At 39.6% G+C, this 20,268-nt stretch overlaps 1 protein-coding gene across 1 annotated transcript in view; it reads left to right on the top strand.

Moving 5' to 3' along the window:
• The window catches only part of APLF (aprataxin and PNKP like factor), a 42,302-nt gene that overhangs the window by 16,182 nt on the left and 5,852 nt on the right, over positions 1-20,268 (top strand). The window contains exons 2-5 of the mRNA XM_035320251.1: positions 2,581-2,586; positions 9,989-10,380; positions 16,607-16,732; positions 19,044-19,090. Coding sequence (XP_035176142.1) covers positions 2,581-2,586; positions 9,989-10,380; positions 16,607-16,732; positions 19,044-19,090 — 571 coding nt within the window. The remainder of the gene's footprint in view (positions 1-2,580; positions 2,587-9,988; positions 10,381-16,606; positions 16,733-19,043; positions 19,091-20,268) is intronic.

Here is a 20,268-nt window from a genome sequence, read left to right as displayed (position 1 = left end):
CCACCAAGGGGAAAGGACTTCCAACACAAGAAAAGAAATGCTGGGCTGACAGTAACGCCCAACAGAGAGTTCCACGCTCAAGAACATGATATTAAAGAACACAACAGACAGGGTGTTTCATATTCAAAATAAATAAGAAATTGTGAGGGGCTGGATTTTCCAAATTACCACACATACAGGCACTGCCTTGTCTGTTTGTCTGCACATGCTTCTGGTTTCTTTCAGCCCCCTACATGGCATGGTGTTTTAAAAGCCAGGCAGGGTGTGGTGAGGCACAGGATGAAGGCCTCTGATGGCTGGGCCTGTGGGGACCCCAGTTACGTCTCAGTCCCCTCCCTGCTACGGTGTGGCGCTTGTATGGATGCAGACAACGACCTGTTTAACAGCTGATGTAGTAATTAAGCAAAGCTTCTTAACTGAACTTCACTAATCATGTGAATTCTCAGTAAATTAAATACTTCATGGCACCTTGTACAATTCTTGCGTAGTAGCTTTAGAAAGAACAGCATTTGGTGCTGGCAGCTAGCTGTGCAGCCTGCACGGTGGTTGCAAAGCACTTTGGATGTTTATGACTCCCTTTAAAAAAAAAATCACAAATATAAACTAAAATATACATTTCCCCCAATGACTCTGCTCCGGAGAGTATTAAAAGCAGTACCTTGACTCAGTCTGTCACATAAACATCCTGCTGCCCCGGCTCAGCCTGATACTGTCTTCCTCCCAGGATGAGAAGCTGAATAATGTGACAATCACAGGTTCTGCCCACAGGAAAACAGGAAGCGCTGGAGTTCTACAACCCCTCTGAACATTGTCCTACCTGCTCCACTCCTTGGACGTGATGTGAACTCTTTCCTTTCTGATCCAGCACTGACCAGTCCCAGGATGCTGCTGCTGCACAGGAGGGTGGCTGTCTCCTGCTTGCATTACCTGCCTAAACCCAGTATGCTGCTTCCAACCCAAACCTCCACCTCCCTAACCCACCACCAACCAACCTAGCACTGGTGTTTCAGTAGCAGCACTGGATGTGAGTGCTGGAAAAGATGGATATGGGCCTGGTGCACTGGGAAGATCCGCTCACCCCACAGCTGGCTGCTCTAGGAGCAGGGCAGCTGGTTCCTCCCCTGGCTGCTCCCACTTTTCTACAGAGTGCAGCTTAGATGTCCTGAGTTTCCAAATGGTAGCCTTCCAAACAAAAAGACAGGAGAAAAGAAAGCTTCCTATCTTGCTTTTCCTTTGCTTCCAATGTAAAAATATCTCTTGCTGAATTAGGCAGTGTTTACCCTCACTTAAAAAAGAACACTTTCCCACAAGCAGGCAGCAGGATCTGCCTTCCTCTGCTCACACACGTGCACCACAAAGGCTGGCACATGGAGGAACAATGGAGGTGGATCAGCACAGTGCTTTGGTCAGGTCATGGTCACTCAAAACAATGCTCTGCAAAATTCTGAAGTGTAGGAGGAATGTGAGAATGCTCAAGACAAGAATGCTTTATTGACAGAAGAACATCTCCAAAGCATTTGCATCCTATGAGGAAAACAACAACAACAACAACAACAAAAAAAAAACTAAGCCCAAGGCAACCCGGCTTGAGCCATCAGTGAGGCTAAATCTGGACATAATTAAGTGAACCTTTTATTGGTTTGAAAAATCAGGGAATAACTTTCTCACAATCACAGCAGTAAGAGTTTTCCTAAATAACGACTCAGAGGTGAAGCTTCAGACAAATTCCTTAGTTCCATTGTACAGTCATGTTAAATAGCAGGATGCAAGTACATTTTCCCGTCTGGCTCAAACTCTAGCATAAAAATCATGCTGTCCCTCTACAAGATGGAGCAGGAAGCCTTTCAGATTGCAGTCTGTTGGCCATTTCTAAGAGGTCCATGGTAGAACAGTGAGGAAAGCCTAGCAATAAGTTTAAATTTGAAGAGTGTCAACAGACATTTGAGAAAGGTTTCCAGCACCCAAAGAAAAAAAAAAAAAATCACTGTTTTAATAACTTAAATAGCTGGTACAAGTTAGACAGAGAAAGAAGGGATTCCTTGCTTCTCTCTGACCCATAGCAGTGTGTTTTTACACACACCTCTGGGTGTCTTTTGTCTTAAATCAACACAGAGGGTTCCTGACACCCATCCTCCAGGTCTATACCTGTTCAGTGGTAGACTGTTCAGCTCACAGCACAGTGCTGCAATGTGCTTTGTTCCCTGTATCATCATTTCAGTCACCGTGGGCATTTCTACCCTCATGACCTGGAGGCTGCTCCTCCAGAGCCTGGTCCTTGGCCAAGGAAGTAACACCCCAGCAACAATAGCAAGGCTAAGCTGCTCCACACTGCAGAAAAAGCACTTGGTGTGGAGCCTTGCAGCTTTACATCCCTAGTATGGTCCTTTATTCTCAGGTGTGGTGGGGAATCAGGTGCCACACTCCAAGAGGTAACACTAGAAAGCTTCATTGTGGGGGGGGGGGGGGGGGGGACCAGGGAGCTGGAGGGGGCCAGGGCATCTGCTACCTGAAAAATGCCTGCTGCCTCCAGTCCCTGACAATACAGGGCAAAGCCTACCTCTATTTTGCAAACATTGTTGGTCTGAGGTCACTGCTTCAGTCACTGCTGCATTCTTCTCCGGCATTCCTAGTGCCCCTTCTTCCTAATTTTGAAAACGGCTCATCTCCCTGTGTGGAAGCATCCCTGAATCAGTGAAAAATACTTAACTGCCCAAGGATCCACAACAAACTATTAAACTAAGGATCCCCCCAAGGCTGTCAAATACCCACACTAAGCAGATGAGCCAGACATGCGCGACTACCAAAAATATATAGCAAGGGAGGCATTCAGCTCTGCCTTCCTGTGAGCTGTAAACTCACTATGGTTTCTTCACACTAGCAGAAAGAAGATAAAAAGTAAGGAGCAAAGCTGAAACTTGTCAAAATAAAATCATCTGTCATAGATTCCTTTTCTTTACTTTTACCTGTTTGTTGCTTTTGTTCTCTAGCTTTTGTTTGCTTTTTGCTTTATCTTTTCTTTTCTTTTTTTTTTTTTTTTCACATGCCAAATTGATGCAATAAGCTGTGTCATTTGAATTCCTAAATCAACTCTGTGAAGAATAATTTCTTTGTTTGGCATATTTTAATATCTGATGTTAAACAATTAACAGATCCAAAGACCATTGTTTGCAGGGAGTTGCGTATTTGTATTCACAAACCAATTTACCCCTGCTTGGTCTCAAAATATTTCTGACTCTATTTCTGATTTGACCTCCTCACTTTCATCTGAGCTTAACTGAAGTGAACTTGCAAGGGGGAAATACTGATTTAGCAGAGAACTGGATGTGCAGCCCAAAGCTATAGTCAGGATCTGTGTTTGACACCACAATTAGGGAAAGCAGGGTCTGTACATCCACGAACTCTAACAGTCATGGGGAGTCAGCCTAAAGAGCTCAATGACAGATACAGCACTCCTTTATAACCCCATAAAAGCCCATGAAACTGGAATAATTGGCAAAGAGCCTGCCACAGCATCCCATGCTGGGCTGCTGGCTTGGGGCAGTGGTCCACTACAGGCTTCCCTCATGTCCCATGTTCAGAATTCTCCAGGTGACCTGGCTGCCAAGGCAAAGTGGAATTTATTTCACTTTGATGCTGGACACCTTCCCTCACGTTCAGCACCTCAGGAAATAGAGAGTGAGTGCTTTCTGCAGCGAGTCAAGCAAAGCTGCCGTGCTTCCAACAAGTGGGGAGGCGCAAGGCCCTCCACTCTCAGGGAGGAGGAGAAGCACCAGGCTGAACTTCCCCAGCTGCCAGGCGCCTCCAACAGGAGAGGAAGGGTGGCAGCAGCTTCTGGAGGAGCTGGAGGAGAAAGAAAATGAGAAACTCCCAGTACCTCAGAGTAAAGAATTTCTTCCTTATGCCAAGGCGACCTGCTCTGGGACAGATCCACCATGACGAGGCACGGGCAGAGCCGTGAACACCCCCCCACTCCCTCCCCACCGCACAAAGGTGGCCCCTGGGGAGTGCGGCATGGCAATGCACTGGTTCCCTTGCCTCTCTTCTGGGAGCCTAGTACCATGAAGGGGCTTTCCAGTGAAGCAAAAGTTTTCTCAGCATGCTGCACCTGCTCGTCTGAGACTGAAACCCCGACAAAAGGGTTATGACACCCACTCCCAGAGATGCCTCTACCCACACGGACTTACCAAGCAAAAAGAGCTGAAAGAGCTGCCCAGACCACCCATTACAGGGAAATGCAATATTTGGAGGTCCCCCCAGGGCCTGAAGGCAGAGTTGGGTGTGATGGGAACAGGTTGTTTTCAAGCCATTTCCCCATGCTCAAAGCTAAAGAAACAGTTGACTGCTCTGTCAAAATGTGTTCCTGGTGAAAAAATTCTGGGGACCAGACCTAGGGACCATCCACTCCCAGTTAGAGCACCACTTGTCTCAGGTGACCCCTTTTCTCATTTAGTTTTTTCCTTCCAACCCTCCTCCCTGTTCCTCTAGTGTCCAGCTCCATTTTTCATCCCTTTCTCTTTTACCTTTCCGTCATCACGTAGGTAGAACCACAGGCTGGCACAGCCTGTGCAGCCACTGTGTCATCTTCCTCTCCCAGGAGGACGCTCACCCTCCTAGCAGAGACAATGGTTTCTACAGGTGGGGAGCAAGTTCCATTCTCTTTACAGGTGCGGACCTCTTCAGAAAGTTTCTCCACAGCTGATAGCCGGGCCTATAGGGAAGATGACAGACTTTCTTCCTACTGCTTTGGACTTGCAGATGGTGAAAGCAGCATTTCTTTTCTGAACAGCACAGTCTCGCCATTTCCACTTAGGGAATGGAACGATCACACCACCAGTATCTATCCAAACCCGTTTCTACTTAGCACAAGGCAAAACTTGATTTCACATTAGGACACATTTTTCACAGAGTCTGTTGTTCAATCTTAACCAATACCGAAGAGCATTCTTCAGAGTCAGGCTTACCTGTGTATGCACTTGAGCTTCTGAGGTAGTTGGTTGGTTTCTTTTCTGATTGCTGTTGTTTTTTTTTTTTTGTTTTTAGGGCTGGGAAGGGAGCTTAGAACCCATGCAAGTAATTTTGCTGAAAACAGACAAGGTGAAGGAAGTACTCAAACTCCTGCACATTAAACCACCGTAGAACCCAGGAACACTGACCTGCTGGCTTCTGAACTTGCGTCACTTCCAAAGTGCTTTGCAGTCAAGTGGTAGCACCAGGGTTTTGCTGTGCTGAGAAGGCACCACCAATGTCAGTAGCTCATAGAGTCTCTAAAACTATTGCACAGAGATAGCAGAAAGCATGAAGAAAAAGCAGCCTACTGGGGAACACAGAGTCCATTCCACCACAAGAGAAACAACCCCCTAGGCAAGCCAAGCCTCCAGCTCCCCCAGGTAGGCAATTCCCCACAAAGCCTCAGGCTTCCTATATAGCAAAGGTCAAATGATCCACACCTGGCAGATTTCACTTAACAAGGGTGGAACCAAGAGACCTTGGGGAATAGGCTCATCTACCTGGCTTCAATGTTTTAAGGTCAATTGCTCCTTACCACCAGGAGAAATAACCTGACCAGGGGCTTAGTGGTTAGAGTCGACCTCATGAATTAACTACAGCAGGTGCACAAGGGTCATATTTCTGTCAGTCATTCTGTGAGGAAAATTAGTACAGAGCCTGTTAAAAAAAATCTATAAAATTGTACTGTGGTGCCCAGAACTGCACACTGTACTCAAGGTGAGCACTCCAGCGTCTCGTTGCCCAGTCTGTATGTATGTCCAGGGTTGCCTTGTCCCAGGTGCAGCCCCACAGATAGGAATCTGGGTGTCGTGGTTGACAGCAAGTTGAATATGAGCCTGCAGTGTGCCATGGCAGACAGGAGGGCCAACCATATCCTGGGGTGCACCAAGCACGGCATCGCTAGTAGGGCAAGTGAAGTGATCATCCCACTCTACTCTCCGCTGCTGTGGCCTCACCTGGAGTACTGTGTGCAGTTCTGGGCACCACAGTACAAAAAGGACATTCAACTGTTGGACAGTGTCCAGAGGAGGGCGACAAAGATAGTGAAGGGCCTGGAGGGGACGATGTATGAAGAGCAGCTTAGGTCACTGGGACTGTTCAGCCTAGAGAAGAGGAGGCTGAGGGGGGACCTCATTGTGGTCTACAACTTCCTAGCGAGGGGGTGTGGAGAGGTGGGTGACCTGTTCTCCATAAACACCAGTGATAGGACCCGCAGGAACGGGGTGAAGCTAAGGGGAAGTTCAGACTAGATATCAGGAGGAGATTTTATGCCGAGAGGGTGGTTGCACACTGGAACAGGCTCCCCAGTGAAGTAGTCACTGCACCCAGCCTGTATGAATGTAAGAAACGTTTGGACCGTGCACTAAGTCACATGGTCTAAACTTTTGGGTAGACCTGCGCGGTGCAAGGAGTTGGACTTGATGATCCTTATGGGTCCCTTCCAACTTGGAATATTCTATGATTCTATGATAATTCTACACTTCTGTTGGGTCCTTAATTTTTTAAATATTTGCAAGCATGCGTTGAAAATGAAGCAGAGGTGTTTTCTAAATTCTTTTTTCCTGAAAAGTGAATAAATTTCTGTTGTGTATTTCAGTTTATGATAATTATGTTACAGCAATTTGTTCTCTGAAATATACAAAAATCATGTAGCTATTTCTACATGAACATTGTGGCATAACAATATTAGAGCTGAACATAGTACTGCAAAACAGTCTTAAATTCTGGTCTCTGTATGAATAACTGCCTCTAAGTATGTTTGAAGTCCCAGGGTAACAAATGGCTCTTCTTCCAACCAGGGTAAAATACTCTGAAACTTATATCTGGAGATATTATAGTTAGACTGTAGATGCCTTGTACAGGCTGTGAGTGTACTAGCAGCCTGTTTCATTTGAATCATACATCTGCGATGGAATGGTGGTGTCAAAATCCTAACAAATGCACAAGTAAACAGCCCTTCTGTTTTTCCCTGGCAGCCAGCATTTCATCCAGCAAAATAACTGTTTTCAAAGCTATCATTGTTTGTTGGTTTTATTGTTACTGAGTGAAAATGGCCTGCAGAAAGTCCGATAATCCCACTGGCTCTGTACAGTATTTTTTTTCTTAAAGCTTCTGTTGTATATCCATCATCACTGTGCTAAAAGGGATACATTGGGCAGCATCATTGTACAGCAGATCATAAATAAGTCCAATAAATGTCAGCCCTTACTGTAGTAATCCAGGCTGCGTATGAATGACATAATCATGTATGAACTTGTGTTCTAGCTTTTATCGCCTCTTTTGTGCCTAGTAAAATGAACTAAACAGTAAATAATGTTTCAATGTCATAGCGTAAGGTTGGGTTTACAATGTTAATTGTGTGTTCTGCTTGTGATTTGTTTTGTTTAACAGTTGTTTTTGAAATGTCAGCTCATTGGACAGCTCTGTTGCAAGAATTCTGGATGCCTTCGGAGACTTGGTAACAAGTGTTTTTCTGCACTTCCGTCTTGGGACCTGGAATCTAGGCTGTGCATGTTCCATGGAAATCCCAGACTTTCCGCATTACAGCAGGCGGCCTGAGAGGCATGGGCCAAAGTACTGGTCTACTAGCCATGCTAATTGTGGCTTGGACTTTGGTTTCTTTTTGTGGATAACCCTTTTCAGGGTAGGTGATGGTGTGACACTGATATAACGCAGCTGTGGACTTTTTCCCCAGAGTGGTGCCATTCTAATTGGTTAAGTTTTATGGCCAGAAAATTAATATATAAGCCTCATCAACTGATAAATTTTGTAGAAAGGTGGCAGAATGTGTTTATGCTATTTCAACAGGAATCAAAAAAGGAAGGAAAGTCATCTGAAATCCAGAATGGTCTGTGGTCATGAGCAAACAGACTTCAGTCCTACTGACTGGTTAATGAGGCTGTATGTCTTCAAATAAAACTGCGTTTATGGGCAGTTACATACTTACTGATAGTACACTGCTAATAATGAAAAGATGTTTGTCGTTGATAATGATCCTCAAAACACCTTTTGGTGAGAATAATCTAAGGCTTTAACTGAGTTTTAAGTGAACAACCTGGAGTTCCTAGCCTCTGGCTCTAGGATTGCCTGGATCTGTTATAGGATCTGTTAGAATGCTATTTGTTTGTATGCTTCATCAGCTCTGACACTGACAGAAACACCTGTGGTGTGTTGTTGTTGTTATTATTATTTTAATCTTGAGGTTAATGAAATGATCTACTTGTGGAGAGTTTGAGCTTACCCGTCAAGGTAGTTTTAATATAACAGGATCTCTTAATCTGAAAAAAGTGTTCTGAATCGTGAGCTCTGTTGGCAATGAACATTTGTACTAGCTGCAGTGCTGTCATTTCGCTGTCAAATTATAAGGTGAGTGACTGTATAATTAATAGTTTTATGTAATAGGAGAAAATAAGTATGGCTTCATACTTGCAAGCTACAAAATTTTATAAATAATTTTTATCTGAAGCATAGTGTAAGAAATTGCCTTCTGAGCTTTGTAGGAGAAATAATTATTACTTTTACTTGCACGAATAAATCATAGAAAACCGAAACATTTAAGTTTCATTATCAAAACCAAAATCACTCTTCTGCTGTCACATTTCAGCTGATTGAGGGAAAACTTGCTGTAAGGCAAGAAGTGAAACGAATCCTAACTCTCAGTGCCAGCCATCCACCAGATGGCAGTGCAGTCATAGACACGTTATAACGAGTGCAAGTAATGCAGTTTGTTTTTTCCATGATTACAGACAGTTTTTTAATGAATCATCATAAGAACTCTGATAGTGTTGAATCATGTTCCTCTATATATTTAAGGAGAGTAAAGTATGTAGTACTGAGAAGTCACTAGTGGGAGCAGCAAGTTAGAAAAAGTGTCGTTTTGCACCTGAAGGCTTGCTTCCTAAATTGCAGTTATTTGAGCATTTAGCTTGGGAGACTCATAAAAGTTGTCTTTGTCCCTGAGTTGACTAAATACACTGCAGTCAGGAACATTTGATATTAATGCTGAATTTGTATTTTCTTAATCACATTGCTGTTTATAAGTGCCTTCAGTTGTGGTTTACATGTTGTCGGATTTGCACTGAAAGAGACAAGATCAAATAGAAAACTACCAGCTGACTTTCAGTCTCTGCCAAACACATCAGTGTAAATGATGTATAAGTTTACTGGAGCTGGAACTTCACAGAAGGAACTGTAGAGAGGATAAACCTTTGAATAGTTCCGTACTGTATCAAAGTAGCTCAGTCTTCAATACAGGTGTGCTTCCAGATAATGTCTTGGTTACTGGGACATTGTTTTTGTCTTGGTTATTTCTCCTCCTATTCTTTATTTGAAGCAAGTGTGTCTCTTACTTTCAGTGTTATATATACATATTTTTAATTTAAAATGAAGTATTTGTCAAAACTGATATCTTTGCCTGACAAGTTTTGTTATTTTGAAGTCATGAGCTTAAGTATTTCAGATATCCTAGGGGAAGGATTAAGCTCAAGGTGTATATGTATTGATTCACATATATCTCTCATACACATCAAAAAAGTAATATTAATCTGTATATATATCTCCAATATATTTTGGCACTTAATTAAAATTGATTCTCGTACAGGAGTGTTCTAGATTACTATATCCTCACGTGCATAACCCACATTCATTTTTAAGGAGCAGTACTTTCAACCTAGAGTTAATTTAAACTAAAATGCTGAGTCTGTTTACAGATTGAGGTGGTAAGAGAGGTATTCATGTATGTTGTGAGGGAACCACAGCTGAGGATGGAAGTTCTAGGATAAGTTTTTCTGTATATTGTGTGTGTGTTTTTAACTTAAGCCTTTCATTTGGCGGCTGTGTGTAGCAGCTTTTTTGACTATGAAAAGTGGAGAAGATCATTTTGCAAACTGGAATGACAACATGGGACAGAGTTTACCTTAATGCTTTTAATTCTGCATAGTGTAAATTTTCAGGTCGTTCAAAATGTAACCTTGTTCCACAGAATGCATCTGGATTTCCTCTTGAGAGTACCATGGGAAACATGGAAGGAAATGGCAAGACTGAAACAAAAAAAAAACCTGGAATTACTATGGAGAAAAATAATAGGCAGCTGCATAGTAAACAGTCTAGAACAACATGTCAGATCTCCAATAAAAAAAATAGAATTGAGGAATCAGAAAACAAAGAACAGATCACTGGTTCTACAAGCCAACAAACTCTCTGGGGCAGGACTTTCCAATATTTTGGTGCCCAGGAGGGGACTCATGAGCCTGATGCAGATCTGGATTATGAGACTGAAATTTCTGATACAACCAGAAGTGTAGATGCTTCAGAAAGCTCCAAACAGATCAAGCGTAAGAGGACTCCTTGCATGTATGGAACAGGCTGTTACAGGTAAAACAAAATTAAAGCTAGCTTAAGTTAGCATGTAATTAAGAAGTAACTTACTAGCTGTGGAAGAGAAAACGAGAGAGTCATTGCAAGGTTTGATTTGGAAAAAAAAGTCTTTTGGTAAGCATGGGACTGATAAGAAACAAATTGTGTAAATATAGCTTTAAAAGTATAAAAGGAGAAAAGGAGGAGCCAGGAGGTCTTGTTAACCTTGAATAAAACCCAAAGGAGGGATGAAGTACTTCAGCAAATTACAAAACAAAGTGTTGTAGGATTTTTTTTTTAAAAAAAAAAAAAAAAGAAAAAAAAAAGAGAGAGGTCCATTTTAAAAACAAAAGAAATCAACAAACCTGCACATACTAGCCAAGTACAGGTACCAGAAGGGAAAAGAGATGTAAATGGCTGCAGTGCCTAACATAGACCCTGTAGGCTTTCTTTATTAATAGATAAAACTTTTACAGGAGAGAGCTGTATTTATTGAAGTAATTGCATGCTTTCTGATTTGAATGTTTAAAATACTGTCTATCATCCCGAAGTAATCAAAAATTATTTTTATTATAACTTTGCCTGTCAGGTTTTCTTGTTCAGCTCCTACTTCTTCCCTGGGAATACAATAAGCATACTTGCGTACTCCTTCTCAACCCCTACCTGGTCAGATTCTTTGGTGTATTTCAAGTGGAAATCTTTTTTCTTCCCTGTCTAACACTCAATTTGTGATGAAAGATCTGTCGTACAAATCTTCAGTGTGATACAAATGTTCTAGGGGAATTCCAAAACATAAGAACTTAGCGTATGCACTCCTGCTAATTTCTTCTGCCTGGAGAAGATTTGGAGTGCCATGTGTTGCTAAGTCAAACCTAGCGGTGGTTTTGAGGCCAGACCAATGGCCAGAGAACTGTCTTAGAAGGCAATCTTGTGCTCTAGATAAAACCACATAAATCAGAAGTACAAAAGATTAGGCTAATCCAGGAAACAGTTAGCGGGCCCAGTGATTTTCAGGGGGCTTGAAGAGTAGGAAGACCAATGACTAGCATAAGTAAATGTATTGTTGTATATGCTCAATGTGCAAATAACTCTGTAAATCAGAAGCTTAAAGCTGCTGTGTTGTCATGTCAAATTTCCAGTTTTCATGCATCTTTTTCATGTACCTCCATTTTAGCCTTTAATGAATATAATGAAAATGTTAGACAATTAAGCTGATCCAATAGTACAAATGTGTCGCTTAGTTTGCTCCAGCTACTTTTAATTCTAGCTTTCCCGTGTATGGAGGTTAAGCTGATTTAATGCTCTGATATACTGAATGATTCCTGATGTTTAAGAAAGGAAAACTTAGTTGTGTGTAATAGGAATCTGCACGTGCATGTTTGTTCTTAGGTCTTTATTCCAAAACTTTTGGCAGCAATACTTTCAGAAAGTACCATGTTATAAGAAAAAGCATGTCATGGAATAATACACAAGAAAATCTTACCCTGTAAGTATGAAGTACCAAAAACATCAGCTTTGACTTTGAGGAAACTCTATGAGATTAGCAAGTCATTTCATTTACCCGTACTTTTAACAGAACATGTACTTAAAGTGTATTGTAAATGGATGCTTTAAAGGAAATAATCTATAGCACATTCCGGTTTTGATTGTATAGCATTTTTCTTGAGCAAAAATAGCTTGAGTTCCTAAGGAAGAGGAGCTGCCTTGAGCGCTCCTTTGACTACAATGGGTAATTGGTTTCCATCTCCATCGCTTAGCCATACGAAAAATACCTTCTAACACGATCTAACAAGCTGCTCTGTAGGAGCCAACATCCTATGTGAGTGTTGTTTTGGTAATTGTGGCATTTCCTTGAAGTTTTTTCTGGGTGAAGTAAATCTGGTTTAAAACAAACAAATAACCCCAAACCACCGACCCTCTTGAAATCCTCAGGCTTTGCAAATACTCTCCAGTCAGATATGTTTGTTATTTGTAAAATGTTGTTTATTCATAGACAAAGTGCTCTTCAGAGTTTGTCTTTATTTTATAAACTCCTGTTAAGAGCACTGTTGCTAAGTGCGTAGTAAAACAGCCTGATCTGAAAGGGTTGAATGCTAGCTCTATTAATTTTATTAATTTCTCTAACAAATACAAAAATCTTGGAAATAGTTTCGAACCTGTGGCTCAGTTTACTAATTTATGGATTTGGAAATAATGCTTTTGAAAAAAATTGAGCTTGATATCCACGTCTCATTCCACAGATTCTTTTTTGTCATCATATTTCAGTATTGGATTCTGCTTCTAAGATAGCCTGAAGCTTTACCAAGCTGCGACAAACTGCTATTACCGCTAGGAGGCTAGGTGCTCTGTGTACGTTGTATCAAACCGTATTTGTTGTTATGTGCCTAGCTTTTTGAATACTTTTCTTCTTCTTCCTGTCTGTTGCTTGCTTTTCCAAAGCTGGAAGAAGAAGGAATGTAAAACAAACAAGCAAAAGATCCAAAGCCAAACCCCTTTTTAAAGGGTTGCTTAGAAGGTGTGTGGTAGTCCTTCATCACTGAAACTATAACCTACAACTCTCCATATTTTTATTCATTTGCTTGTTTGCACTACTGTGTTCTGACTAAATGTGTGTAAATTTTTCCCATAGCTGTCAGAGCAGGGCACAATGAATCTTTGGATTTGTATGTGCATTGTTTCAAATATGTTGCTCTTTGTTTAGGAAAACTTACTATTTTTCCTTTCACCTTAAACTTGTAAATCTGGTGGCTGAAAACTTGTATTTTTTTTTTATTTTTTTTTTTTTTTGAGTCCTGTTTTCTAATAGAACTTGCAATTTGGAACTGAAAAATAGTACATTTGCACAGTTGTGGCATAACTTCAAGGCTGAATTCTATGGCTATATAACTTGTGCTGGCAATCCGTTGCATCTTTTCTACCAGTTTCTGTAGTAGCTGAGAAAATGAACCTTAGGTGTGTCCTATGTGAATGGTGCCTCTGTGATTATGAAAAGTGAGATATGGGAGAAACCCCATCTTCTGACTTTTAGAAAAACTTTTAAGTTACTTTTGGTAGTTGCACAGATGAATAGCTGTCCTAAATATTTCACCAAGCAATATTCGACTTGTGCTTGAGACAATTTCATCGATTCTTGTCATTTCTACTTGCATGGTTTTCTGCATTGCAACTTCAGAGCTCCTCTGAAGCGTAGCAAAATTGCAGTAATTGTGGGGTGTGCTAATATGGCTGTTTATGAGAATGCAAATCTTCATAACTTTATTCTTTAAATATGCTTTTAGGCAGCATATATGCCTCAGCAACCTGGCTGCTGTTGGATCCGCTCCAAAAGCTTTCTGGTTAGGCTGACGTATTTGTACCTTCCAGCTTGGAAGTTTTTTTGTCTGCCATTTCCATAAGCTAGTGGATTCCGAATAGGCTGCCAGACAATCAATAGACAAGGGCGATGGCCGCAGGAGGCAGCGAGCTGTGGGTGATGACAGCTTCATGGCCTTTAGCCCTTCTTGGCCGTTGTGTCCTGCCTACTTGTAGCTCTTGCTCTGACCTAATGCTGCTACTCCCAGCATACAGCAGGCCTTTCTCTAAACTATTATCCAAAATCTAAGCATAAGTTGAGGGAGCAGTTATAGGAGTGCAACTCAAGTTGTAGCATGTTTAGTTGTAATAGCTAAATATTACAACAGGTTAAATATCTAGTGCCTAAAAATTCAAAACAAACAGAACCCTTAATAAAAGGGAAGAGATGTGCGTGTAAGCTCTAGATTTTTGCAAGATGGGACACTGACTTTATACAAGCTATGCACATCTCTGCTTATATTTGTTTTGCTAAATATCACTGGACAACACATAGGAGTGGAATAAGCACGAGTTATCCAGGTAAAGGTAAGATAAAAGATGATGTTTGTACTAATCCTGAGCATCTGAAGTACAACATGTTTAAGATGCTCCACAGGTAATGCAATTTGTGGAACATCATCCACTGCCCTGAAGAATTGTAAGCCTAAGACTTTAGTAAGTGGGATGTACATATAAACCCCTTCATTTTTCTTCCTCCCTCTTCCCTTATTCTTCTGGGGTTTGTTTGGATTTGTTTAAATGAGGAGCAGAACAATAATTTTGTTGCTCAAGTAGGTTTTGAAGAAAAATTTTGAAAGGAAATGTGCATCTCCTAAAATACAATAGTTTGTCTAAGTGGTAGCTATTAGGCCTTCTTTCCTTGATGAATGCAATGAAATATGTATCTTATTCTAAGAAAAAAAAATACATATATATATATTTCACAGAACATTAGTTGCTTCCATATTCCCTTGAGGAGATTAATTATGTCTCAAATGACTTTAAGTTCCTGCAAATTTTGCTATTAATTTAGCTTTATGCATTTAGAAATGAGGGCAAGTAAAATGATTTGGTTTCATCTCATTTATTTTTAAATGGGAAAAGAAATGAGCAGCCAGCTCTGTAAGGCCTGAATATGGTATAAGAAGTGACATTTCCTGAGAACTCATGCTGGAATAAGTGGCAAGTAAATGCAACCTTGCAATGATTTCTAGTGAAACAGTATTTACTTATCCTGTAGGTTCCAGAAATTAACAGAAAAGACCATGATGAGAAAACTGTCACCTATGTAAATATATCCAAGGGATGCTGTATTTTTTCATAAGTAGTGTTTGAAGAGTTGCTTTTTGTGTTCCTTGAGTGAAAGATACCAGGCAAATGGGGTCTAAAAGTATTGATACTAAATTTCTAATCTTATTTGAATACCTAGAAGGAGGTCTGAATGGCTAGTAAAGCTCACAGTGCTTAACTAATGATTTTGCAAAAGCTGTAACTGAACAATTTTTTTATTTTCTTATGGTGGTAGCTGAAATGCTGAAATGAACATCAGCTGTTCTATATGAAGTTCGTAGCAGGTATTTGTGAATTTAAAGAAAATGAGACTTGTGAACAGTTGGGAAGCTCTATATGCAGCTAGCTTTTCCCTGGCTTTGTTTATAAATGCAGCTGTAACAAGTATAAATTAAAACAGTAATTATCCTGCAATTTAAAGTTGTCATTCGTCTTGCCTGAGGCAAGCAGTTCACTTTTATAACATGCACAAACACATTGAAGATTATATACTCAGGGAGTTAGTATGGTAAGTCACTGAAGTGTTTGTGGAAGTCTTTTGGAAAATCATTTATTAAAATATCTCATATTCCCTGCTTTTAAAAGTTATGCTTGGAAACGGTGTTCCTAAAAGAAATCATAGGGAAAAAGTAGGTTTGCTTGTGGTAACAGTATGTTAACTTCATAATTTTTGTACTGTGTTCTCATCTGTTACATGAATGTCTCCTGAAGTCACTTGTTTTTCTGTGTTCTTTTTTAACATTGCTTAAAGTTAGCTGTTTTATAAAGCTAACTGTTCTCTAAGTGGCATTTACAGCTGCCTTGTCTTGTGTGGTGTGCGTGCAAACCTATTGACTAGAAGCAGTTAAAATGTTCTTTCAGTGCTCTGTATGTATTCACTACTTGCTCTTCGTGGATTCAACCATGTAAGTGTTGTAGAACAAAAGGATGTGCTCTCATTGCTTATGTTGTTGTGACTCAGCTTATGTGCAGAGCCCTTAGGCTCTTAACCATACAAGTTCCTGTCCTTACTGCTCAGATTATAATTGCATACCTCAAAAAAAGGCATTGTAGCCAAGGCAGTCTTGACAACATGGTCAATGTACTGTCCAGTGGACATTAGGAGTAATGTGGTGTTCAAGTGAGTAATAACTTGCATCTGCAGCAGAAGTAGTAGTTGAGACAGATTGTCTGAAGCTATACATAATCTCCCTAGTGTGTAGTGTCTTCATTTCTGCAGTTGCCATACATTGGCCCTTCTGACTCAACTTGAGGCTGCAGTAGTGGTTTCTGTAAAGCTTCTGTAGCTCCACAGGGAGTCATGACTTCACAAGTCAGCCGCTGAGCAAGATTCATGCTGTATGATTACTTCAGTAGATTGTGCATGTGCTGGAGATCTGAAAGTTAAAAACTGAAGGCAAATAGGAATACTTCCATTTTAACTTCTTGTGGAGCATGTGCTGAGACAAATTAACTTCTGTTATCCTCAAAGTGGGTCTGCATAAAGTTAAACAGTAAAAGTTCCTATTTATGTAATGATAGAAAAATGAGTTGCCACTTACTCATTAATGCCATTCTTATTTCCACTTGTCATGTTTAAACAGAACAGTCAGTTCTCAATATACGTATTCATCTTTTACAGGAAGAATCCCATTCACTTTCAGCAATTCAGTCACCCTAGTGATGATGATTATCACGAAACAGATATTTTAACTGAAGGTAATGATGATAACCATCCTGAATGTCCGTATGGAACCGCTTGTTATAGGTAAGAAGCAGTAAGTAAATGATTTTCCTTATTTTATAGAGTAAGACTGTTCTCCCCTGGAGTTAGTGATGCTAGAGTAATGAGTAATTCTTGATGTTAACTCTTGAGTGTAGTATATTATTATGGCTCCTCTTAAACTCTTGCTGCTTTCCGAAGTTTACTGTGGATCGACTGCTACTTTCAAAGCAGCAAAATATTTGCAAAACATTTGGTAGTGATTCCAGCCTAGAAAACCTGAATTCTTGACTTCTGTAAAGTATTCAGTAGCATAGAAATTGACTCTTTTCACTTCTCATTGTACAGCTAACCATTCTTTTACAAAAACAATTTATTCCAATGTACTTTTCATGATCTATAATTTTTAGTTTAAATTTTGATAAAGCATGTTGAGACTATACAAAAGCTCTATTTCATTGTAATCAGTATTTGATAGAAAGCATAATTCAGTTAGCAGCAATAAAATCCAGTTTATGGTTTACTCTGTTGCACTTTTTTTCAGAAAATCAATGAGTCCAACTGCCTGACCCCTTCAGGGCTAACTAAAAGTTAAAGCATATTATTCAGGGCATTATCCAAATGTCTCTTGAACACTGATAGGCTTGGGGCATCAACCACCTCTCTAGGAAGCCTGATTCACTGTTCGACCATCCTCATGGTAAAGAAATTTTTCTTAATATTCAGTCTGAATCTTAATGACTACTGTGTAGTTGACACAATGGAGAAAAGCCTATATTCCGAGGAAATAGCATTTATGGGAGAGCATACTGAAATATACAGCTGCTCTTAACAGAGATCGTATCTGAGCATTTTCTACTATCTCTTCCAGAAAGCATGATGATAATAATACTAAAGGGTGGCTTTATGAAAAGCAACAAAAAGAGGGTAGGTTTTTGTTTTTGCTTTAAAAAAAGCAATACTATATTCAGCTAATGCAGAAAAAAGTTTATCTTCGTTATCGTAGGATAAGAAATCTGAGTTTATGCCAGTAATGAAATTACCAATGTGCTTTTCAGCAGTGCAGTGGTTTCTTTGCCAAAAACAAAACTCAGAGAAAAGACAACCTCTGTGCTATATATAAATTCATGACTTCTTGATCTGTATTTAATTCTTTTGGGGTAGAGAATATGATGCATCCATAAAACAATGCCAATTCTTTAAACTTAACAACAGATGAAGTTTGAAGAGTTTTCATATATGTCTTGTTGTCTTTATCTATTGGCTACTACTTGAAGTGAGTGTAATTGAGAGAATTATCTAAACATGATGTATTGATTTAAGATTGAATGGTCTGATACTGATTATAGTAATAAATGGTGCAGAAAACAACTGCCTATTCCAATGTTTTATTTTGTAGGAAGCAGTATTTCCATTTTTCATTCAGGTAAATATCAATGCATACATAATATACTTCAGGTTGGCAGTACCTGTAGAATTATAAATCTGGTTGAAGTTTCTGAATTTGTCACAAGCAGTGACAAAAATAAGATTTTTGTTTGTTTGTTTGTCTTTTTTACTGAAGAGTAACTTTATTCTGTTCTTTTGAAGTATAAAACACAGAAGCAAATTGTTTTACAAGGCAGTCTTTGTGGCAAAGGTATTTTGTAAGATACATGCACACTGCAGTTGTATAAATTCATCTCAAGTTTCAGGGGGTGCCAAAGGGAGTGTCATTTTGGAATAGTGGTCTTTAATTGCTATTTATTTTCAGAAGTAGAAAGTAACATAACAGAACTGGTTTTCTTAAAGTTAGAAACGTCTAAATTTTCGGAGCAAAAATAAATGGGGTTGAAACTATTTTAGTATGCAGTCCTGAGAAAAGCCTGTAGTATACTAACAAGGTAAGCACAATGCAAGTTAAACTAAGTTAATTTCTTTTATCCAACATTGGATAAATGTTTTGGGAGGAGTGTGGGAGGGACAAATTAAATTGGAGCATGTTGATTACCTGTGTTATTCGCAGTTTGAATGAGGGGAGCATGTTTTGGAGGTCCAAGAGCATGTTGGCTTCAAATTTGCTTTCATTGCTCTGATGCTATTGTTTCTGTAGAAGACAATGAAAAGTTTCAATGGAACTTACTGGATTGCAGCAGCATTCTGCAGAAAGGAGTAATTCTTTCTGTGGCCTTCCCATGTGGTCATGTAAGACAATTCTTTCCAAATGCAGCAATTTTCCCAAACTGTTTAATTTGCTAATGAGTTATTTTTTCATTTCAGGACGTTCATTGCTTTCTGATCTATGACTATATGCATAAAATACCAAGGAGGTCTGCGTCTCCAGTGACAAATCATGCTTTTGCTGTTTTATTTGCAGGAAGAATCCACAGCATAAGCTGGAGTACAAGCACACTGCACCTCCAGGTAATACCACACCTTGTTCAATAGAATTCAAAGCGCGTGTACGTGGGGGAACAAACCAGCAATGGATACAAAAATTTTGGATTACAATGCTTTAAGATACCGTAAATGAAAAACACTATTTGCAACTTACTCTGCATTGCATTGCACTCTTGCTGTTCTTAAGCTTGAGGTCTTGCTGTTGTCTGTGATAAGGAAGGTTGCTTGGCCACTTGACACTTGCACTCACTTTTTCAAGTGTTTATTGACTGAAGTGAGATGAGATAGGTTAGAGTTGACATGGTTTGTATGCTCTTGTATCTTAGATATTGGGGAAAAAAACACCATGTGGCATCTGGATATCTTCACAAGTGTAATAGATTTTAATGGAAATGAAACATGGTATACTGTGATATTACCAGATCTCTCCCCTCTGTTCAGATCTGTAGTATGAGAATGAAAACTGGGAATATGCATAGGTACTATTGAAGTGTTCAACATTTAGAATGGATACTGCAATAAGTTATTTTTACAGCTTTTCTCCTGTTTACTCATGTCCCCATAGCAAAATATGTACACAGAAATGCTTCAGCTGCAAAGAGCGTTCTATCTTGAGATTTCATTCTTGCTTTGTATTTTTATTTTGATAGGAACTTCTGGGGTAACACAATTTCTAAGTCTTGTGATGCTCTAAAGTAAAAATAGCCAGAATGTCTCCTTCCTTTAATATAATTAAAACTGAATTTGATTCCTTATTCTGAACTGTACTAGTCTTTCCTATTTCAGTAATTATACTTGTTGAGCAATATAGAGATATTTTGTTTATGTTTTGTGTGTTCTTAAAGAATTCAAATAAAAATTTGCATTTTTGTACTTTGGAGTATTGCACTTGGAGTTTTTTTTCCATGTGAAATCCCAATGCAATGAAGAAGAATTCATGGCAGAACAGCTACAGACATGTAATGATAATGTAGTTTACTTAAGCAATTGGGATTATGACATTAGTAAGGATAAACTGCATTTATTGAAGCAATGGTGTAAAATGCTTAAATACTTTGAAGTACTTGAATTTTTTTGTTTAATAATACCAGTCTTACTGAGATTGTTCTGGGGAGGGAATGGTTTATAATTGCAAGAAAAAGTTAATTTGGTGAATCTCTCAGGAATCATTCAATACAGAATAGTTTGTTTTGTTTTTTTTT

Source organism: Oxyura jamaicensis, chromosome 3 (genome assembly GCF_011077185.1).
Source record: "Oxyura jamaicensis isolate SHBP4307 breed ruddy duck chromosome 3, BPBGC_Ojam_1.0, whole genome shotgun sequence".
In the NCBI taxonomy this organism is placed as follows: domain Eukaryota; kingdom Metazoa; phylum Chordata; class Aves; order Anseriformes; family Anatidae; genus Oxyura; species Oxyura jamaicensis.
This window is presented reverse-complemented; position numbering and strand designations above follow the sequence as displayed.